This window comes from Rissa tridactyla, chromosome 6 (assembly GCF_028500815.1).
Source record: "Rissa tridactyla isolate bRisTri1 chromosome 6, bRisTri1.patW.cur.20221130, whole genome shotgun sequence".
Classification (NCBI taxonomy): domain Eukaryota; kingdom Metazoa; phylum Chordata; class Aves; order Charadriiformes; family Laridae; genus Rissa; species Rissa tridactyla.
The window spans coordinates 68,933,292-68,952,248 of NC_071471.1; the positions used below are offsets into that span (position 1 = coordinate 68,933,292).

At 43.9% G+C, this 18,957-nt stretch overlaps 1 protein-coding gene across 1 annotated transcript; it reads left to right on the forward strand.

Moving 5' to 3' along the window:
• The first annotated feature begins 969 nt into the window (after positions 1 to 969).
• Positions 970 to 15,256, forward strand: GPR26 (G protein-coupled receptor 26). The gene is made up of 3 exons (XM_054206446.1): positions 970 to 1,637; positions 7,526 to 7,639; positions 15,025 to 15,256. The coding sequence occupies exons 1-3, from the start codon at positions 970 to 972 to the stop codon at positions 15,254 to 15,256; spliced, it is 1,014 nt and encodes a 337-aa protein (XP_054062421.1).
• The last annotated feature ends 3,701 nt before the right edge of the window (positions 15,257 to 18,957 follow it).

An 18,957-nucleotide genomic window follows, 5' to 3' on the forward strand; every position in this document is an offset into this window, starting at 1 on the left:
GGAGGAGGGGAGACAATAATTTCTCCCCTACGCATGGTGCTTGAAGACACGGGACTGCAAAGGGCTAAACTAGAGTAGTAAAACCATTCCAGCAGCCTAATGACAGCTCCGGAGAGGTAGCAGAATACATCCATTTTCCCCCATCTTTTTGAGCACAGCTAATGATGAGAAAAGAAAGCCCCTGCCCTGGCTGAGAGCAAGCAGCGACTGTGAAAGTGATGCACCGAAATGTAGGAAACACACTGGAGTGCAGGAATTCGGTTACCCGGCTGTTTGCAAATTAATGCCTAAATCAATTAAATGAAAGCATGGGATTTCTCTTGAGGAAAGTCTAGTCGCAGTCGCAAGGAGAAGGGGAGGGGTTGTGGAGTGGGGATGACATAATCGCGTTTGCGAATCACCAGCAGTGAGCATGCTTTAATCCATTAATGGGGTTTTTATCTGTGATCATAAAAAGCAGGTTACATTCAGCCTGGAAGGGAGTGAGGGTTGGAGGAGAGGGGAGGGGAGGGAAAGAGCGAGAGAGAGAGACAGAGACAGAGGCAGAAAGCAAGAGGGAAAGAGAGCACAATTCACTCGGTGAATCGCTTGCGCGCTTGGGGCTGATAATTAGGGATCTCAGGAGAGCAGTTCCTCAGAATAACCTGCTCTCCTTCGAATGGACCGAGTGGAGACAGTGGTTCAGTCCTGCTGATATTTTTTAAGCCCTCCTCGCGGTTTGACGGGCATTCCCAGTGCTTTTGTGCGCGCCTCGGAAAGCGTTGACGTGGAAAGGAGCAGCGAGGAGGGGGAGGTTGGAGGAGAAAAAAAAAGAAAAAAACCAACCTGCAGCTCTTCTAAAAATACGGAGGGCATGCAAGAGTGCGAGCAGGCTGGGGAGGAGGGCGAGGTGAGCGCGCCTCGCACCATGTTCCCCGGGTGCCGGCGCGGCGCAGTTTCGGAGATGTCCCTCCTGTGACTGGACGCACCATGAGCATCTGGGAGGTGATCCTGGCTTTCGTGGTGGTGGTGCTGATGCTCGTGGCCCTCCTGGCCAATGTGCTGGTGCTGCTGTGCTTCCTGTACAGCGCCGACATCCGCAAGCAGGTCCCGGGATTGTTCATCCTCAACCTCACCTTCTGCAACCTGTTGATGACTGTTTCGAACATGCCCCTGACCTTGGCTGGGATCATTTACGAGAGTCAACCAGGAGGAGATCAGATCTGCCACATTGTGGGCTTCCTGGAGACTTTTCTCACCACGAACTCCATGTTGAGCATGGCAGCTTTGAGCATTGACAGGTGGATTGCTGTGGTCTTCCCTCTAAGTTATCACTCCAAAATGAGGTACAGAGATGCTGCGCTCATCCTGAGCTACACGTGGTTACACTCGGTGTCCTTCCCGATAGTGGCAGCTTCTCTCTCCTGGGTGGGTTTCCATCACCTCTATGCCTCCTGCACCCTGTACAACAAGAGACCGGAGGATAGGACACAGTTTGTGATTTTCACTGGGGTCTTTCATGCCCTCAGCTTCCTCCTCTCCCTTATAGTCCTGTGTTTCACATACCTAAAAGTGCTGAAGGTGGCACGGTTTCACTGTAAGCGGATTGACGTGATCACTATGCAGACCCTGGTGCTGCTTGTGGACATCCATCCCAGGTAAGGTGCCTGTGGGGTCAGCGAGGGAGACTATTCACCGCAGAGGAAGCCAGGACGGGCTCAGTGTTATGTTAAATACAGTCTGTTCTGTATCACAGCAGGGGATGGGGAGGGGGAGAAAACAAGCATCCTTCTGGCCGGTTTCTGTTCTGCATGCTTCTTTTTACTTCTGTTTGGTTTTCTGGTTGTAGAAGCGACTCTTTTTTGTTGTGCTTAAGGGCTTGTTTTGGGAGGGAGAGCAAAGAAGCAGGCGGTTTTGGCTGAGCATGCACTTCCCTTTGAGACAGCGATCACATCACTGCCCTTTGTCTCATAAGGTGGATTTAGGGGCCGATAGATTTGCATTGTTTGGCACCGTCAGCCCAAAACGTTGCCGGCTGCCTGAGAGGGAGCCGGCTGAGGCTGCACATGTCCCTTCCCTGGGAGTTCCGAACCGAATCCGGGCGCTGCGTGCCGCCCCTTCGCCCGGCGGTTTCCCTATGGCTGTGCTCGCTGTAACTTTATCTTTCCTGAAAGCAGAAAGTGAGAAAGCAGAAAGTAAGGGAATAACATCTGCAAAATACATACGCTTGAATGCCTATACTTAAATCCAAGTGAGAGAGGCTTCAGTAGCAGTGTTAGTGTGACAAGCAAGGGATGTATAAAGTTCATTCCAAATGAGAGTCTTTAAGGAAGCGCCTTGTGCCTAGACACAGGAGGAGAAAAGTCTCCGGGGGCTGGGAGGATAATGGGCTTGAAGGCAAGCACCGAGGGGGTATGAATGTGCGCTGGGGTGCTGTGCAAAAGAGTCACTTCAGGGATTATGCCTAAACTATAAATTTTGCCCGACTAGGCTGTGTCTGGGTCTGGAAGGGATGCAGATGTGGCTGGTGGAGGGAGGGTGGGAGAGTTTTCCCTGGGTGAGTAAGGGGAGCATGGCGGTAAAGCTGAAGGAGAGAAAGCCTTGCTGGATGGAAGCCCAAGGGCAGAGATCCTGGCGAGGAGCTGAGGAAGGTGCCCGGTGCCGGCGGTAGGAGGAATCCAGGGTGCGCTGTGAGTACGCGGTGGCTCTGCCCACAAGAAGCGGAGAGGAGGGAACGGAGGGGACCAAAACAGGCATGGATGGAAGGACGTGGGACCGGGCTGGTGAGAAGGGAGCAGCACGACAAGCCAGAGTGAACCTGCGCAGCTGAGCCAGGACGGAGCGGGACAGGGTGGGCGACGGATCAGCAAGTCCTGGCTGAGGGCTGAGAGGCTCTGATGAGCTGGGGTGGAGGGGGCTGAGACCCAGCGGTGACCGGGATGGGGTGGCAAAGCCGAGGAGGGAGCTCTGGAAAGGGGAAAACAGAGGCACTGGTGGAGAGAAATCAACCTGGTTTGCTCAGAGGAACTAGTTTGGCTTCAGGCTTAGCGTGGCTGGAGCAGGTGATTGGAAAAGGAAGAATCTGATGTATTTGCCTGGAAAAAAAAGGAGAAAATGGTTTGGTGGGGTAGGGTGAGGGGCTGTGGGAGATGTGTGCGCTGCTTGGGAGACAGTCAGAGACGAGATCTCAGGGTTCAGGCTGTCTCTGTCGGAGACTGAAGGGAAGGGAAACGTCTTTCAGAAAAAGCTGGCAGTGCAGGGAAGCATCTGATACAGGGGAATAAATCTGCCTGGAAGAGAGGAGAGCTGAAGAGCAGTGGAAGAGGGCAGCCCCACGCCAGACATCCCAGCCGACCACCCCCCCCCGCTTGCTGTCCTTCTCTCCGCGAGCCGGGGGCGAAGACCAGCTCTCTCCGTTTGCAGCCAGCCAGGAGCAGAGCTGCGGGACTGAGAGCACATGTGGCTGTCCTTAAAAAAAGGTCATATTTTGGGGATTCCTAAGCCTGAGGCAAATAAGTCTGACAGGATCAGGGCAGGACAGCACACTGTTAAGAGGGACAGAAGCATTTGCTCAAAGTTCTCCAGTTAAGCTGTTTGATCTGTCTCTTGACCAAGAATGCGGAGCAGAACTTCGGGCAAGTCCCGTTAGTGTTCTTGAGAAACACACGTATAAATCTTCCCTTATCCACCAAGACACGTAGAGGGAAAAACACCCTTCTGCCCTACGTGCTGTCTGGCTGCTAAACTGTGCCTCGACTGGCCTTAGCTCCTGCATGCACCGTGAGACGCCGTGGTCACTCCCAGGGCAAGTGCCCCAGACCCACTGGGGCTGTTTGAAATAGCGATCCTTGCGCCTCATGCTTAAAGCATGCCTGGACTGCACAGCAAAGCTCAGAAAAAGGGCAAAAAATCCCAGTGGTATTTTTCCTCCTCTGCATTTTTTGCTGGCCTCGGTTAATTTTGAGGGTGTTTCTGCATTTTGCAATCAGCTCGCTGAGGGGTGGATTCAACGGGGCTGTGGGAATGAGACCTCCTTTCTTCGGAGGAGACAGCTGCATAGGCACTTTGCTGCGAGTCGCCTGTATTGCTAACCATTATTTGTCTCTTGTGTCAGGTTATTCTCATGCCTCTCTAAGAAAGGAGAGTTTTAGCTTCTTTTCTAGACTACAGAAGTGGTGGCTGATTTGACCTATGGTGGTGCTGCCTTAACCGGTGACGGCTGCCGCCGCTGAAAGGGTGGGACCTCGGCTTGCCTTCCCTGCCGCGAGAACTGCACAAAGGCTGCAGGTCTCCCAGGGCAGTCAGTGACATTCGTAAAGCGCTGACATAAAAAAAAAAAAGGCCTCATTTGAATTATGTAAGTGGTATATATACAGGCAATTTCGGTGTTTACTATACAGCGCAGGCACGGATGCTGGGAGAAGGCACACGAGAGCACCAAGTCTGTAATCCCACTTTAGACTACCCTGACTTTTCCGGCTGTTTGCACGGTCTAGTTTCAACATTGAGAAATGTGTACGGACAATTTTCCGCTTCCCGTGACTCAGAATCCACCCGCAAGGGGGGGTCTAGCGACAGGCGTTATGACAGACGGCTTTATTACCTGTGACTTGGAAAGACACGAATGATCTTCTGAAGATCATTTAAGACAAGTACGAAGGAAACCTCTAAATACCACACAAAATCGTGTCAATGTTTGGGGCACATGTCCTTTCAAGTTAGTCTAGGCATTTTTACTGGATACTGCTTTTTCTTGACTTTGTTCTTAAGACCAAGGTATCTCAGGTATTGTGAGAGGTTTGGGCAAGACTTCACTTAAGTGCTTAACCCACGTGTTTCTTCACCCAGATTATCTATGCTATCTTTTTGGTTTATCCATCTTTACGGACTTTAAGGTCCAGTATCTCACGAATTTTGTTTAAAATACCAAACCTTTGAGGGGGGTTTATCTCAGATTTTCCAGGATATGAAAATCTTTAAATGAAAGCTTAGTCGATAATCCAGTTCTATTACTTGTGTCACTACTGGAACTTGCATATACGTTCTTATCTTAGCGCATGAAAGTGCATGCAAAAGGAAAATACCCATCTGTGTACATTGTCTATACGAAGGAATGAGATAAGATGCTTTCCTCTGTGATGTGGTATTTATTAGCTGCATCTGGAAAGGCTGAAAAAAAGAAACTGGATGAAGTCTATCTGGACTTCCCAAGTCATGTGTGAGCTCCAGGAGTCAAAGGCAGCTCTGTATGTACCAGTAGAGAAAGGATATAATTGGGGAAACTGTTAGAGACAAAAAATACACCATCCTCTACACCCTAACAACTCCCCAGTTGAACCTACTTTGGAGATTTCACTTCATATTGCCATGTGCCTGGGACACTATGAATTTAAAGACACAGGTCTTAAGCGAAGGTCTTGAACCTCTAAGATGATCTGTCTGCACCTAAAAATACCCCAAGTTCTCCAGCTCTTGCAGGACTGAAAGCACATAGGTTCCCTTGGAAAGGTGGATTTTTTTTTTCCTTCTCAGATGTCATTTCTCGCTGCAAATAACTCAGACACAGAACATGTAATACTTTTAGATGTGTTTTCCTTCTACTTGGGCATATTCTTTAAGAGCGAGATGATTTGTTATTTCGAGCAGAAGAAGCTTTTCCTGCAGTATTTTGTTTGTTTTGCCATCTTGGTAGCTGCTCTGGGGACCGGCAGTGTAAGACCATGTATAAAACGGATCAAAGGAAACACATTTTCTTTAACACAATGAAAAGGTAACATAAGAACTCGCTGCCACGGGGGTCACCGAAGCACACTGAGATCATCAGGATGTAGCACGTCTTTAGAGGATGATCAAACATTTGCAGTTACAGCAAACAATGTAAGGGTACGGCCATAAACCTCACAGCTATTAACATATAAGAGTGTGGAACCTTACAGTAAATCATCAATTGCAAATTTACAATAAAAACAGAGAGACCAATGCCAAACGGTTACAAAACGCAGCACATGGGCCAGACCATTCCGTTTGCCTGAGACAGGTCTTTGCTTTACCGCGAGACCTGTGCAACGGCTCAACACCCAGCAGCGTGGCTGTGTGCGTAGAGAGGGGCTTCAGGACTGCAGTCTGGCTTTGGTTTTGCTCTTTCCCAAAGGGAATAATTCAGGTACAGGTTGTCCTGGGGCTCTGGGAGATACAACCAGTGCTGCCCATCCAACCTACCTACCTGGAGAAGACAGCGATCCATCCACTTCCTTCCAATTGCACAGCGAGCACAGGACTTACACAAGCAAATAGAGGATCATAGAATAGTTTGGGTTGGAAGGGATCTTTAAAGCCCATCTAGTCCAACCCCCCTGCCATAAGCAAGGACATCTTCAACCACATCAGGTTGCTCAGAGCCCTGTCCACCCTGACCTTGAATGGTCTATGCCCAGGGGTGGGCCATAGACCGCCTCTCTGGGCAACCTGGGCCAGTGTCTCACCACCTTCATCGTAAAAAATTTCTTCTTTATATCTAGTCTAAATCTACCCTCTTTCAGTTTGAAGCCATCTCCCCTTGTCTTATTGCAACAGCCCTGCTAAAATGTTTGTCCCCATCTTATAGGCCCCCTTTAAATATTGAAAGGCTGCAATAAGGCCTCCCCAGAGAAGGAAGACGGGTTTTCGTATTATCACTCTTTCGGCAAGTGAACGTGCTGATTTCAAAGGGGATTTTCTGCAGTGGAAGTGTGGTCTCAGCCCTGGTGGCCTGGTGAGACCACCGCTGGGAAGCTCAAAGGAGAAGCTCTTGTCCTAAAATGATACAGGTAGGAAAAAAAATCAGGTTGTGAATAACATGCATCTGTTTAGTCGGGAACGAGTCTGGTTTGAGGCGAGGAGTCAGAATATCACAGCGCTGTGGGTTTGTTATGCAATTCCCGGCTTTGCAGAACGTTTGGAATGGTGTCCGTGCAGAGCTGCTGAAAGATTTATGGCCACGGGGTTCACAGCTATGGGACACAGTGATTGTTCCTATGTTGGGCTGACTGTTCAGAACATGTTTTTTCCTGCTGCGGTTTTATTGTGCTTTATTGCATATCTTGCTGGGGAGTTTCTCCTAGCTAAGACAGCGGTGTTTGTTAGATATTGCTGTTTCTAGGGAAGTAGCATGCTGCCTGCCCCGCTCTGGATATTTTCCAAATCTCCGAATATCATGAGGCAAAGTCTGGCCTGCAAATATAACTTACAGGGATTCAAAAAGGAGCTGCAACTGAATTCGAGGCTGAATTCCACCAATTTGACTATATATAAATAGACATAATGGGGGGTGTGTGCATATAAAAATATAAATGGGTATTTCTCAGTAATGGTTTTTGGAGGGTAAGATGATCGTGCACTGCATTAATAGATGGTATTGTCCCATACAAACGCAGTGCACCTGGTATTGGCTTGTGGGAATACAGCACTTAGTGGACCGATTGATTTCCAGCATTCCATAAGTAAAGCCATTAAAATCTGCTACCTGGTGTTATGATTCACGTTCTTGTTTGTGTTGAATGTCACACAGCGTAAGAGAGCGTTGTCTAGAAGAACAAAAGAGACGGAGGCAGCGAGCAACAAAGAAAATAAGTACCTTTATTGGTACTTTTATACTTTGTTTTGCACCTTATGTAATTACAAGGTAAGTGCGATCCTCCTTACTGGAAAAGTCTGCTGAGATGCACTTTGAACTGAGAGAAGTAGGGTACGATGAACTAGAACATGACTCAAGTCTCCTGCGAACATTTTGTGCACCTTTTCCCCTCCTATGACAGAGATCGCCTTTACTGGGCTAACAAAGCTGTGTAAAGTGTCACAGCACTTACCCGATACAACCCTTGATGCAGCCCGTGGGCCAGACTCTGTTTGGTCAGCCCAGTCGATATGTTGGTGACGTGAGAGTGATTTAGGAAGTCATTCTACAGGATTTTGCAGGATTTTTTCCGGTCAAGTAGTCACCTACTGCTGAGATAGCCTCCCCCGTTCAGGGGTGGTCTGCTGGGCAGGACACTCGTCTGAATAAGTCAGACTGTAAAGTTCTGGTCAACAAGATCCAACTGAGGTGAGAACACGGTCCACAGGCTTAAATGATAGTTTTGTCTGACTGGATAGAGTTTATTAGTCATAAACATCAAATATCGAAGCTGTTCTGGCTCATAGCTAAAAAAAATTCTTGTGATTTATGGTCAAATGTCTGTCTATCTACCAGCTTATCTTTGGAAATGGCTCCTGCGGGAAACACAAAATTACTCCTATGAAACATAAAGTATTAGAAAGTGAGTATATCCAGAAAAGCGTTATCTAGTTGTTGAAGGAAATTTACAACTTGCATTCCTTATTAAAAGACTCTGCAAAAACTGAAACGCTGCTATGCAGAACAGAGAAAAAAAAAATAATAACTTAAAGTATCTCCTATTCCAGTGCTATCAAATAGAAATTATTGGGGCTGACTTCAGTCATGCTCAGATCCATCATAAAAAAAAAAATCATTGAAAAAGCTGAATTAAGACTCAATAAGCAGGCATGTAGCCATCCCCAGGTTTTTCCAATTCAGTGTAATATCCTGAAATTCTATTTCTAACATGGCAATTCACAAGAAAGTCTTGTAGTTTCTTGGTAAAAATGGAAACTTGTGTGTCCCATTGATTTTATGTTCGTGATAATAATAGCCAATTGATTCATGCTCTTTATTTGTAACAATGTTGCAAATACATTTGTAACAGGGTTACTAGATTTACCTTCACTTTCACTTAGTAGTCACAAGACGACGCTCCTTGCCACACACTCTAGAAGGGTATGAAAGGATTTATAATTACGGACATTTAGCCTCTGTTCTCGGGCTATGAAATGTTAACGTATCTGTCTCACTGCAAGTGGTTAAATTTCATTTTATGTTGGGTCTCTGAACTTAATGAAAATCGTGGGTCACAGAATAGCTCCGTCCTGAGTGACGCCGCGGGCTCTAACCAGGACGGTCAGAAGTATTTTTGTGCTCCTCCATAGACACCTCAGCCCCGGCACCACCTTCCCACCTCCTCTTAACTCCTTGGCGTCCCAGTTTGTGTCCCAGTATAGCCTTAAGGTACGGAAGAGGGGTTAGAAAAATCCTGAGCCTCCTCCCTTTAGTCCATACCAGGATGAGTTAAATGTTCCCCTGTGTCTTCAGCCGGTTGAGGACTAACAGCTTTGCCACAGAGAGCAACTATGAGGAGAGTCAAGATGTAGGTTTCTGAATGCGTGAAGAAGGCATGGAGGGTCAGGCACTGGCCAGGTGGGGTAAAGGCTATCACTTTCCTGGCTTTTTCAGTTCTGAGAGGTCTGGGGGAATCCCTGCACAACAGGAGATGGGGAACTCCCTCTTTAGCTGCTTGAGAGACCTTGCTGGACACTACACTGCATGGACGGGTACTCGAGGACGTGCGTTACTGCGCCTCCCACATACGGCCCAGGGTGCTGAAGTGAAGGGGATTAGGAGGCTTTTGAACTTAATTATGTCAGTGAGTATGATTTTCTGGACCGTGTCCAGCGCTCTGCATTGGCAGGCTGGAGGCAATCAATCACAGTTCGAGGCAGTCAAGAGAAAGCAGCTGATGAAGTGCGTTGCGCAGCCCCTCATTTGGACAGCCAGCTCTAATCAGCAACAGGCTTAAATTAAACATGCTTTTAAGCACCTCATGAGCTGAGGCCTGAAAGCGGCAAATCACAAGGTTTTACTATAACAACATCTTTCTGCTTCCGCACTAAAAACAGAGTCATCTCCAGCAATTCCATGAAGCAGTGACGGAGTTGTAATTATAACCCCAGACAGATAAACTCCTCTCTGGGTAAACCAGAGTTTTCCAGATTACATTAAAGTAAAAATCAGATTAAGCACCTCTTTTATCAAGAAAACACACTTCTCATTAGTTCATTGACCGACCTTAAGTAGTATATCAGTAGAATCTGATTCTTCTTAATTCAGTGTTTCCACTGTACCAGTATGACAGACGTATTACCCCATATTAGACATTCCTAAGCATAGCTTGTTTCTTGGTTTCTAGAAATTCTATTAGTACACACCTCTTCTTTTGCCTTATTTATCATTATGTGATTAAATAACATTGTTCAAAACCTATTTTCTCCAAGGAGCTTTTTCATAAGAAAAATTAAAATAAGCCATACCGGTTTCTAATATTCATTTCCAACTCCAGGCGTTTCATACTGAAATGCAGAACTTTGCTCATGCAAGTTAATAAGTGCTGTCAACGTGTGAGGAAATTAGCCTTTAATTAAAAATCCTAAAGTAACATCAGAAAGAAGTTCATAGCCCCAAGCCCTCAGGTTACGGAGGAGGATGGTGGAACAGGCAGAAGAATATTAAAATTCTCTTGTATCGTCTCTGGGGGACAAGGGATAAACAAACTGTGGGTTTTCACTGGTTGCCTGCCCTCTGCATGCGGATCCCGCTCGTGTAGACAAGCAGAATTCCTCTGCAAGTTATATTCTTGCCTGTCTTCGTATATAAATCCATGATTTTCCTATGCAATCTCAGATTGACGTAGTAGAAGAAAGTGGCTTTCTAGCCTCGGTCAAAAGCCTCAGATGAAGTGACGTAGAGGTATTTTCCTCCGGGATAGAAAAACCTTTTGGTACAAGCCGGACAGCTCTGGGGAACAGCAACGGCTGAAAGCAATGGTCTGCAAGATTTCCTGCAAGAGATGTCCAAGATTAGCTACGAGAGTCCAAAAGTCTGCTTGCTCCCTTACAGAAGCCGGCCAGTTGTAATACGTGCACCACTTAAGAGGCAAAACTGGCTGAGAGTAAATCAACTAACGAGCACCACGATGCCTTTTTGGTATCGGGAAGAAATTATTAATATGGGCTTTTTCACTAGCAAGACAGCATACAGAAGAGTCAGTCTGCCAAGCAACAAAGTGAAAATAAAGTAAAATCAACGTCAAGATAAAACTCACGGTCAGCTTATTCGTATCATTAACGCAAAAGAAACAACTCGGGTATAATTCTGATACTATGGGACTTGGGTGGGGAAAACCAAATCAGAATTAGACACAAGCAGAACTCTTAGGAGCGCAAGCTTAAAGATCTGATCCAAAATCCCGGGGGAAGGACCGAATTTCTTCTCGTGAGAACTTCGTCATCTACCAGCTCCAAATTGCAGTGCCAGCTTATTGTTTCACTCCTGAATGACAAGACATTTTAGCCTGTTTGAAACTCTGGTCTATTCAGAGTTTTCTCCATTACTCAGTTAAGTTCTCAGGTTTAAGCGATGCACAACGAATATGTTGCCGCTGCAGTAGCCTCCCAGCTGGATGTAAACACGTTTAGTAAAATATTTTACCGTAGCAATTAACTGCACACGTATATAAAGGGTTTTCAGTGTGTATTATCTGCATAAGAGATCAAAGTCTTAATTTTCAACATGGAATTCTCATTTGTCTACTGAACGTGAAATAAAATACTCGGATAGCCACGTGACGTGACACGCTCTACAGGATTATAAGTTTCTAAAAATATTAACAAAATATCACAGCAAAACAGCTTATAGCTTTGAAATAAAAAGGTGTTGAAGACCAGACAGTAGAAGAGTGGCTTACGAAAGCAAGATAGGGAATTATGTAGCTGAAACCGTTGAATTTAATTTACAGGTAACACTGAAATATTAATGCTCCTTCACTGAAAATGTCTTCTTTTTGTCTGAAATGTTTCATGAAAATGGAAGCTATGCATATAATTTCCCTCATAAATGAGAAACAAAACCCTCTTTCAAAGGCAATATAGTGATGTGCCTTGAAAGACTGCCATTTCGTTGTTTGTACGCGAAATGGAATTGCATAGCTTGGGGTTTGTCTGCAGTTGTGTGTTTGCTGCTTGATAACTGCAAAAGTAATTTACTATAAAAAAATAACAGACAAGAATTGCAAAATGTGTAAATATCAAGGACACTCAAGGAACGCAATAAAAAAAATATTTTAAATTTTGTTGACAAAAACGTAGGCTTTTTAGCTTCTCAGTCAATGAAGGTAAAATTAGCAAGGCTAAGCTTGTGACCCTGAAGCGTCTACTTGATACTCTTTAAAAGGAGATTGTTAACATCTCATAGAACTGATTGACAGAGCCTCAGACATAAATTTGTCATATTTTGGTCATTCAAGGCATCCACTGCATTTAATTAAGCACAATCAAATTCACATCTGGAAAGCATTCAGTAAATCAACCAGATGAGATTCAACATGATGAAATTCCAAATGCAAAGAAGGCATCAAATATATGAAGTGGAGAATAACAATAAGGATGGCTCATGGTAGATTACAAAGTAAATATGACTCAGCAGATGATTAATTTCCAAATAGTCAATTCTCATTTTAGAGCATATTAACGTGGGTGTCATAAGCTACATTTTATTAAACAAGAGAGAATACACCAGATGAGACCCCCCGGCAGCTTGAGGAGATGATAATTATGTCTGAGTTTCGATCCAACTTTGTAAGAATGATATCAACCATGAGTTACACGGAGGGGTTGAAAGAACAACACTTGTTTAGTCGAGATGAAAGGCAAGAGAAATGGGACAGATGGCAGTTCTTTGGTATCTCAGAGTTGCTTATGGTGATCAGATGAGCCAAGCGGCACCAGTGGAGGGGCAAGAGCAATTCCTAAGTATTGTCAAGTAACGTGGGCTGGTCAACTCAAACGTCTCACACGTCTGTGAGCCCATTTTGGCTAACGCCACCACCCCTAAAAGCATCACTGTACAGATGCATCTCTCTTCCAATGGAAGTGATACACAAAGTGCTCAGATTGCTAGCACAAAGCACACAAAACTATGCTCAGGATTAGAATTACCAATACCGTGACAGTGGCTAAAGCCCCAGCACTGGTTGCAGACCCATGGTGCTAAGCCCAGAACACATATCTGGGAAGAGACAAGGTTTTTGCCACGGAGTTTGGAGTCTAGGCAAGCCAGAACGGAGAGAGAAGACAGAAGCTCATAGTCAGTGGCGTAACAAATTAAGGCTCCTTAGTCCCACTTTTGTGCTCGAATGACTGGACCATGCCATCTGCCAGCGCTATTTTAAACAACACGATGTAGTGAAAGTTCATGGAATGAGAATAAAATGACTGAGGAAAAAAATCCTCATCTCCGAACTGCTCGAAGTACCAACGCTACTGTCATTGCTGCTGCAGGAACCAGGCTTCAGAACGCTCCTTGGAAATGGTGCTTGGTCCGAAGAAACACTAGCAATTGAAGTATTTTGCAGGCAGGTTTAAGAGCACCTGCTGCTGAAGACAGTTTCAGCAAAGACCACGTTTGCCATTGCATAGTGGGGCTCTCTAGCAGCACATGCGGCTCTTCCTCCTCTGGAAAAATCAATAGATGCTCAACAGCTGTACAGACAGATTGAACAGAATTGCCCTTCAGTGTTGCTCAGAGACACGGGGAAAGAAAACTTAATGGAGTTATCACTATTTCACTGTCAAAAATACTCTAAGTCTCGGTACAAGTGAACTATCTGTGCTAGTGTAGGTATGAGGAGTATTTAAAGCTCTTCCCTCTCTTCCTCCCTGCCCTAATGAGTTAAAAGTTTTGCCTTGCTAAAATTGTCACAAATGGATACGTTTGGCCTTTCAAATGACTAGTTTTTAAATTCGAGATATATTATGCCATCTCTCAATGACAATTTTTCCTTCCTTGTGTGCTTCTCCTGTGACCCAGGCAAACTGTTTAAAGGCTTCAAACTCTCTCTCTAGGAGCTGGACCGGCTAAGAAACCTTGATAGCACCAGTGAGGTGGTTTCTCAGAAACTACGGAGGGGACCCAGAACCCTGAGTTCAGACCAAAAGTTGGTTTTTTTAGATAGCAAATGGTAGGGGAATATGACTCTCCTGAAACCAAGCAATGACACTTTTTGTCCCGAGTTCAAACTTTAGTGCTCAAAGGATGGTTTGGCATCAATACTTCATAAATTAAATTAGGCTATGCAGAAATATTTTATAATACTTGTAGTTAAAGTGTGAAAGTCAACAGGTATGTAACATACCTGGGGTGATTATTCTCCTTTCATTCTCTTTAGAGTTATATTCAGTCTGTGATGAACTTCAGCTGCCAGAAACATGATCTTACGACACACACTACCAGAAAAATGGACACAGCAAAAGCACTAAATGAAGCAAAAAAATGAAGTGAAATATCAAATGAGAAACTTCACTTTCTAACAGGAGATCTTACTAGGACTAAAAACCCTAGCATAATCAGAGAAAGCAACCTACATTATCCATAAGGATAAGTTTTGGTACAGACACTAAAAGTGTAGTGGCTGAGGACAGGTTATGTAGGAAATGATTATGATTTTATGAGCAGATGCCGCATAATATTTTTCATCCGCAGTAAACTTCCTGTGAAATGTTGACCTGCTTACTTCAGAGTATTTATGACCCTGAACAGGGTGTTCACTAAACAGAAAAAATAGGGCGAGGTAACAGTCCTCTAGAGAGAGCGATGCCCCTTTTTCAAGTATCTTCATCGCCTGAGTAAGATGAATGAGTTCAAAACCCAGCTCTACATCAGAGATTTGAGTCAGGTTTTTGTCTCCAAATTGTGTATTCCAATAAAAAATAAATAGGCTCTTCTGAAGACTACCTCATGTCCTGCTGGAGCTATTCCATTTTGCACTAAATTCTTCAACATTTATTGAGGCAACACATCCAAGGTCCACTTCCAGCCTCTGTAAATGTACAGCTAAACATCCCAAGCTATGGATAACTTGAAGCTTGGAGGTTAAGACACTCTGATAGGAGCTGCCTGGTCCCTTCCTTGGGAAACAGACCTCAGGTTTACATTTTCAGTCGTAGAAATGTATGGGGGGAACACTACATTCGCATTTTCATGAGTATAGTTTTCTCTTCTTTTGTTTCCTTGCAATTGCCCAGGAATAAATTTGAGTTTTGAGGGGCTTACAGTGGCTTACATTGTGCTGTTACTCCCTGTTTTTAATATGAATATTCACTCTTTCAACCCTCTTTCCGCAGACTTGTTGAATTATCCTCTGTGGTCCACATCAATTCCCACTGGGGAGTCATTTCCAAGTGCTTAGCTTACAGCAAAGCTGTTTCAGACCCTTTTGTGTATTCTTTGCTACGGCATCAGTACAGGAAGACATGGAAAGACATCATAAACAAGATCCTCAAAAGAAGCTCCATCAATTCCTCTGCCCTCACGAGCGAATCGCACAATCGGAATATATTGCAGCTGAACGAATGAGGAGCTTGGTATGGGACCTACAAGACACGTAAAACAATATATGGGAAACAAAACTAACTGGCACATCCCTAGTAGCTTTTCTCAGCTGTCAAGGTTTTGGGAGGCAGTCACGGACAGGTTGCAGCCCAGCTCGTGTCCCTCCAGTAGCCCACGTAACACCGAAGGGAGACAGGCTGCTCTGCACCTCCCGCCTCCACCTAAGAGTGTTATTGCTATGTGGTCCTGCAGGCTTCAAAAATACAAATCTCCCATTGATTTCCATCAGCAATTAGACATGCATATAGGGTAAAAAGCTAGTCCTCAGCAGAAGGGCTCATGAAAGTAATGGGAGCAAACCGGTGCCATCATAAGATTATTCTAAAAAGCTGCACAGGAATATTTGTGCTGGATTTTTCACTGGCTACAGGTAAGGCTCCCTTTGATAGGGTCGCCAACCTGGCTTTACAAAAACAACCCCAACTTAGATGCTTGAGTAGGTCATGTATAGAACAACTCTTAATAGGAAAAACTTAATAAAAAAATCTTTACCCAGATACTCGTACAGTGTCCAACATAGATTTCAACCACTTCTGATACATATTTACGTATTTTTCGAACAATCCTGTAGAATTGAATGAAGAGAAAAATCACTTTTGAAGTATGCTACAGGTTGGATTCAGCCATATCTTCTCTAAGTAGCTTCCACAGAATCCCATTAATTTTCTCCCCGTTAAATTTCAGAAAAGTAAAAATGGTAGACAGGATGGAAAGGTCAGGATGTCTCCTGCCTACTTTCCGGTATATCTGAGCTACAAAGAGAGGGATTTTGCCCAAAGCTGCAGAACTGGGCCCTGTGCCAAGGCAGGAAAAAAAATAATAATATTTTTCTGAAGTGTTATTAATCGTGCTTTTTTTCATACAGATATGTTATTTCAAGGAAAAATGAGCCCAAAGCTGAGTTTAAAAGCACCGTTTCCAAAGCAAGTGGGGCGGAAATAGTAGATCCCCTCCCCACTATGAAAGTGCAGCCAATAATCTAAATCCATATCTGAACATGCAAATCTCAGGAGGTTTCAATATAGATCTTTCTAGCACTAGATTGTAGCTCTGCAAAAGCTGCAAAATCTGTAACTCTGCAAAGTTATTAACATTTACCCCGCATTCAGTTCATCCTGCAGCTAACATAGGTCTAAATGCCAGTAAAATTTTCAAAACCAGGACAATCCTACATGTCACGTTAATTCAGACCCTGCCACAGTATCTTACTTTTTGTAAATGTTACTTAGTTCCTTGTAAGTACAGCTACAGCTGTTAGATGGCTTCATAATGGTCATGTAGACACGTGATGCTGAAGCCATCCTCCAGTGACTCATGAAGAATTACTTTCCTTGGTAGTTTTCAGTGACTTCTCTCTCAATTCAGTGAAAACGCTATGAAATGAGACAGTTCTTCAGGAGTTTTCTTATTAATTAAGGCATAGAATATGAAGAGCAATAACTGCTCAGTTGTCATTTCTGTTGTTACGATTTTTAGGAAGAATCAATTTCTAAACCATCTTGCATTAAAAAAGCGTTGTCATCCTCATAAATTCTTAAAATTATTTTCAAACTCTTGGTTTCAAAGGCTTCACACTTATACTTTGATTGGCAAAAGACGTACTACCGATTCTGACCTTAATTCTGCACGCATTATTCTCCAATAAGTGACTTAAAGTCCATAAGGCAGCTGCAAGTTAACATCAGAAATGAAATTAATTTTTGCTGGGTAGATCAAGAAAGTCCAGTGGCCATAAAGTACACACTTTCCTTCCTGAGGTTAAATGGCAAATACATGCCTAGATGTTGAATAATCTTGGTTAATTAGGCTTCATGCCTAATAAAAGCTGACATAACGGGCTATCCTCGCTCATATTCTGACTGTCAATACCACAGTTAGAAAATATGGTCAGAACCACGTTGAGAAAGTAAGGCCCCGAGTATTAAAAATGTGGGATTACTTTTTAGTTGCCATCTCCTGTGTCCACCAAGCGAAGCCAGCTTTTGGTGCCTATAGCTCTGCCGAATCCCTGATAGCAAAGGTTAATGAGATAAATTATTATGTTCCCCATCACTTTTGCTAAATGATCAATATGTCATTTTGCAAGCATTAGCATGCTCCGTTTTGCAAGCTCTTTGAGAGAACAGGCGTTATAGCAACGACAATTTCCCTCATCCCTTGCAAAAAGCCTCCTCTGCTGAAGTTCCTGGCCAGTGGGTCAAAGCCCAGTGAAGTAACTCGGAGAGGGGCCTCACCCCAAAGTCACGGGATGGGGGGTAACACCTCAGTGGCCAGTGGGGAGAGCCTTCCCTTAGCCCACGCTCTGGCATGGTACTACAGCTGCAAGGAACCATCTTAATCCATAAAGTCATGTCCTCACCTGCTTTATAACTGAAAGAATTAATATAACGAAGATCATCAACTACCATATAAATAAAAATCGTCAGCTGAACTATTCGTTTTAGTTATGACACAACAGCACGACTAGAATAAAACATACACACAAATATAATCACACAATTTAAGCAAGTGTTTACAACACTGCGGTCAAAATTAGCCCTTAGCCAGATTAAATAGTCTACCTCATTTTAATCATTTTACTTTTTAGGCTGAACATCATTTTCTCAGGTGCCATAGGTAAAACCTAGTTCAATACTTGTTTCTTAAGAAAGTCAGGTCATTTTGATGACTCGATTGTATCATAATACAGAATATTAGAAAGTTGATTATTGGTGAGCTTTACAAGGTAAAAAGCTCTATATCAGAATGCTATACGTTTTACTAAGACCCCTCTTATCTAAGTAAATTGCAACAGGATCATTGTTAAAGTCCACAACTGTTGTCAACTAACACATGGGGCTGCTGCCAAAGTCAATGGGGGGTTTGTATGTCGATAAACCTAGCCCCAGAAGGATTTCAAATTTTAAATCAATTATTCAGATAGAGTAAGATAATTTCCCAGAAAAAAAAATCCAAACCATTGTAAATTTAGGACAGCTAGTAAAAGATGGAGAAGAAAACAGCATTGGACTTGTCTCATTATCCTTGTGCATCACAGTCACTCAGTGGCTGATTTATGTGTCACCATGAGCAATAAATCTCTCCCCTTGTATGTGTTTAAAAATTTGTCTGTCTTTCATGGTGCCTTTCTTCTAGAATTAATCTTATAACAGAGAATAAATATAATTTCCCCTTACTTACATCGGCTTTCTGACACATTGTCATATTTCTACCATTTGAAGCAAGCGAGAGTTGTAAATGCCGGTGCTTGACAAACTGGCTCCGTACGCAAAATAGCAGCAACACCCGAACGTTTCCTGATGACGTTTTGTAAGATACTAGAAATATGATACTGTGGCTCATGAAGTGCTAGATATTCAGCTGAATTCTTATAGGCAACTGCCAAAATTTTCTAAAATGTATGTCTAAGTGATGAATGTAGATATGAGTAACTATTTGTCTGCTGAGTATTATATGTACTATACGACACTTTCACTTGAGTGAGTTAGAATAACGATGGTAAACGTCCTGCACAATGCTTTAGTATCTCTGATCACGAAGCGGCACTGTTCTCTTGTCTAACACAAATGCGCGTGTGTGCGGGGGCGGGGGCGGGGGGGAAAGGATTTTCCATTTGTTATTTAAATATTTTTGAAAAAGTTTGTAAAGTGTGGCTACGATGTGTG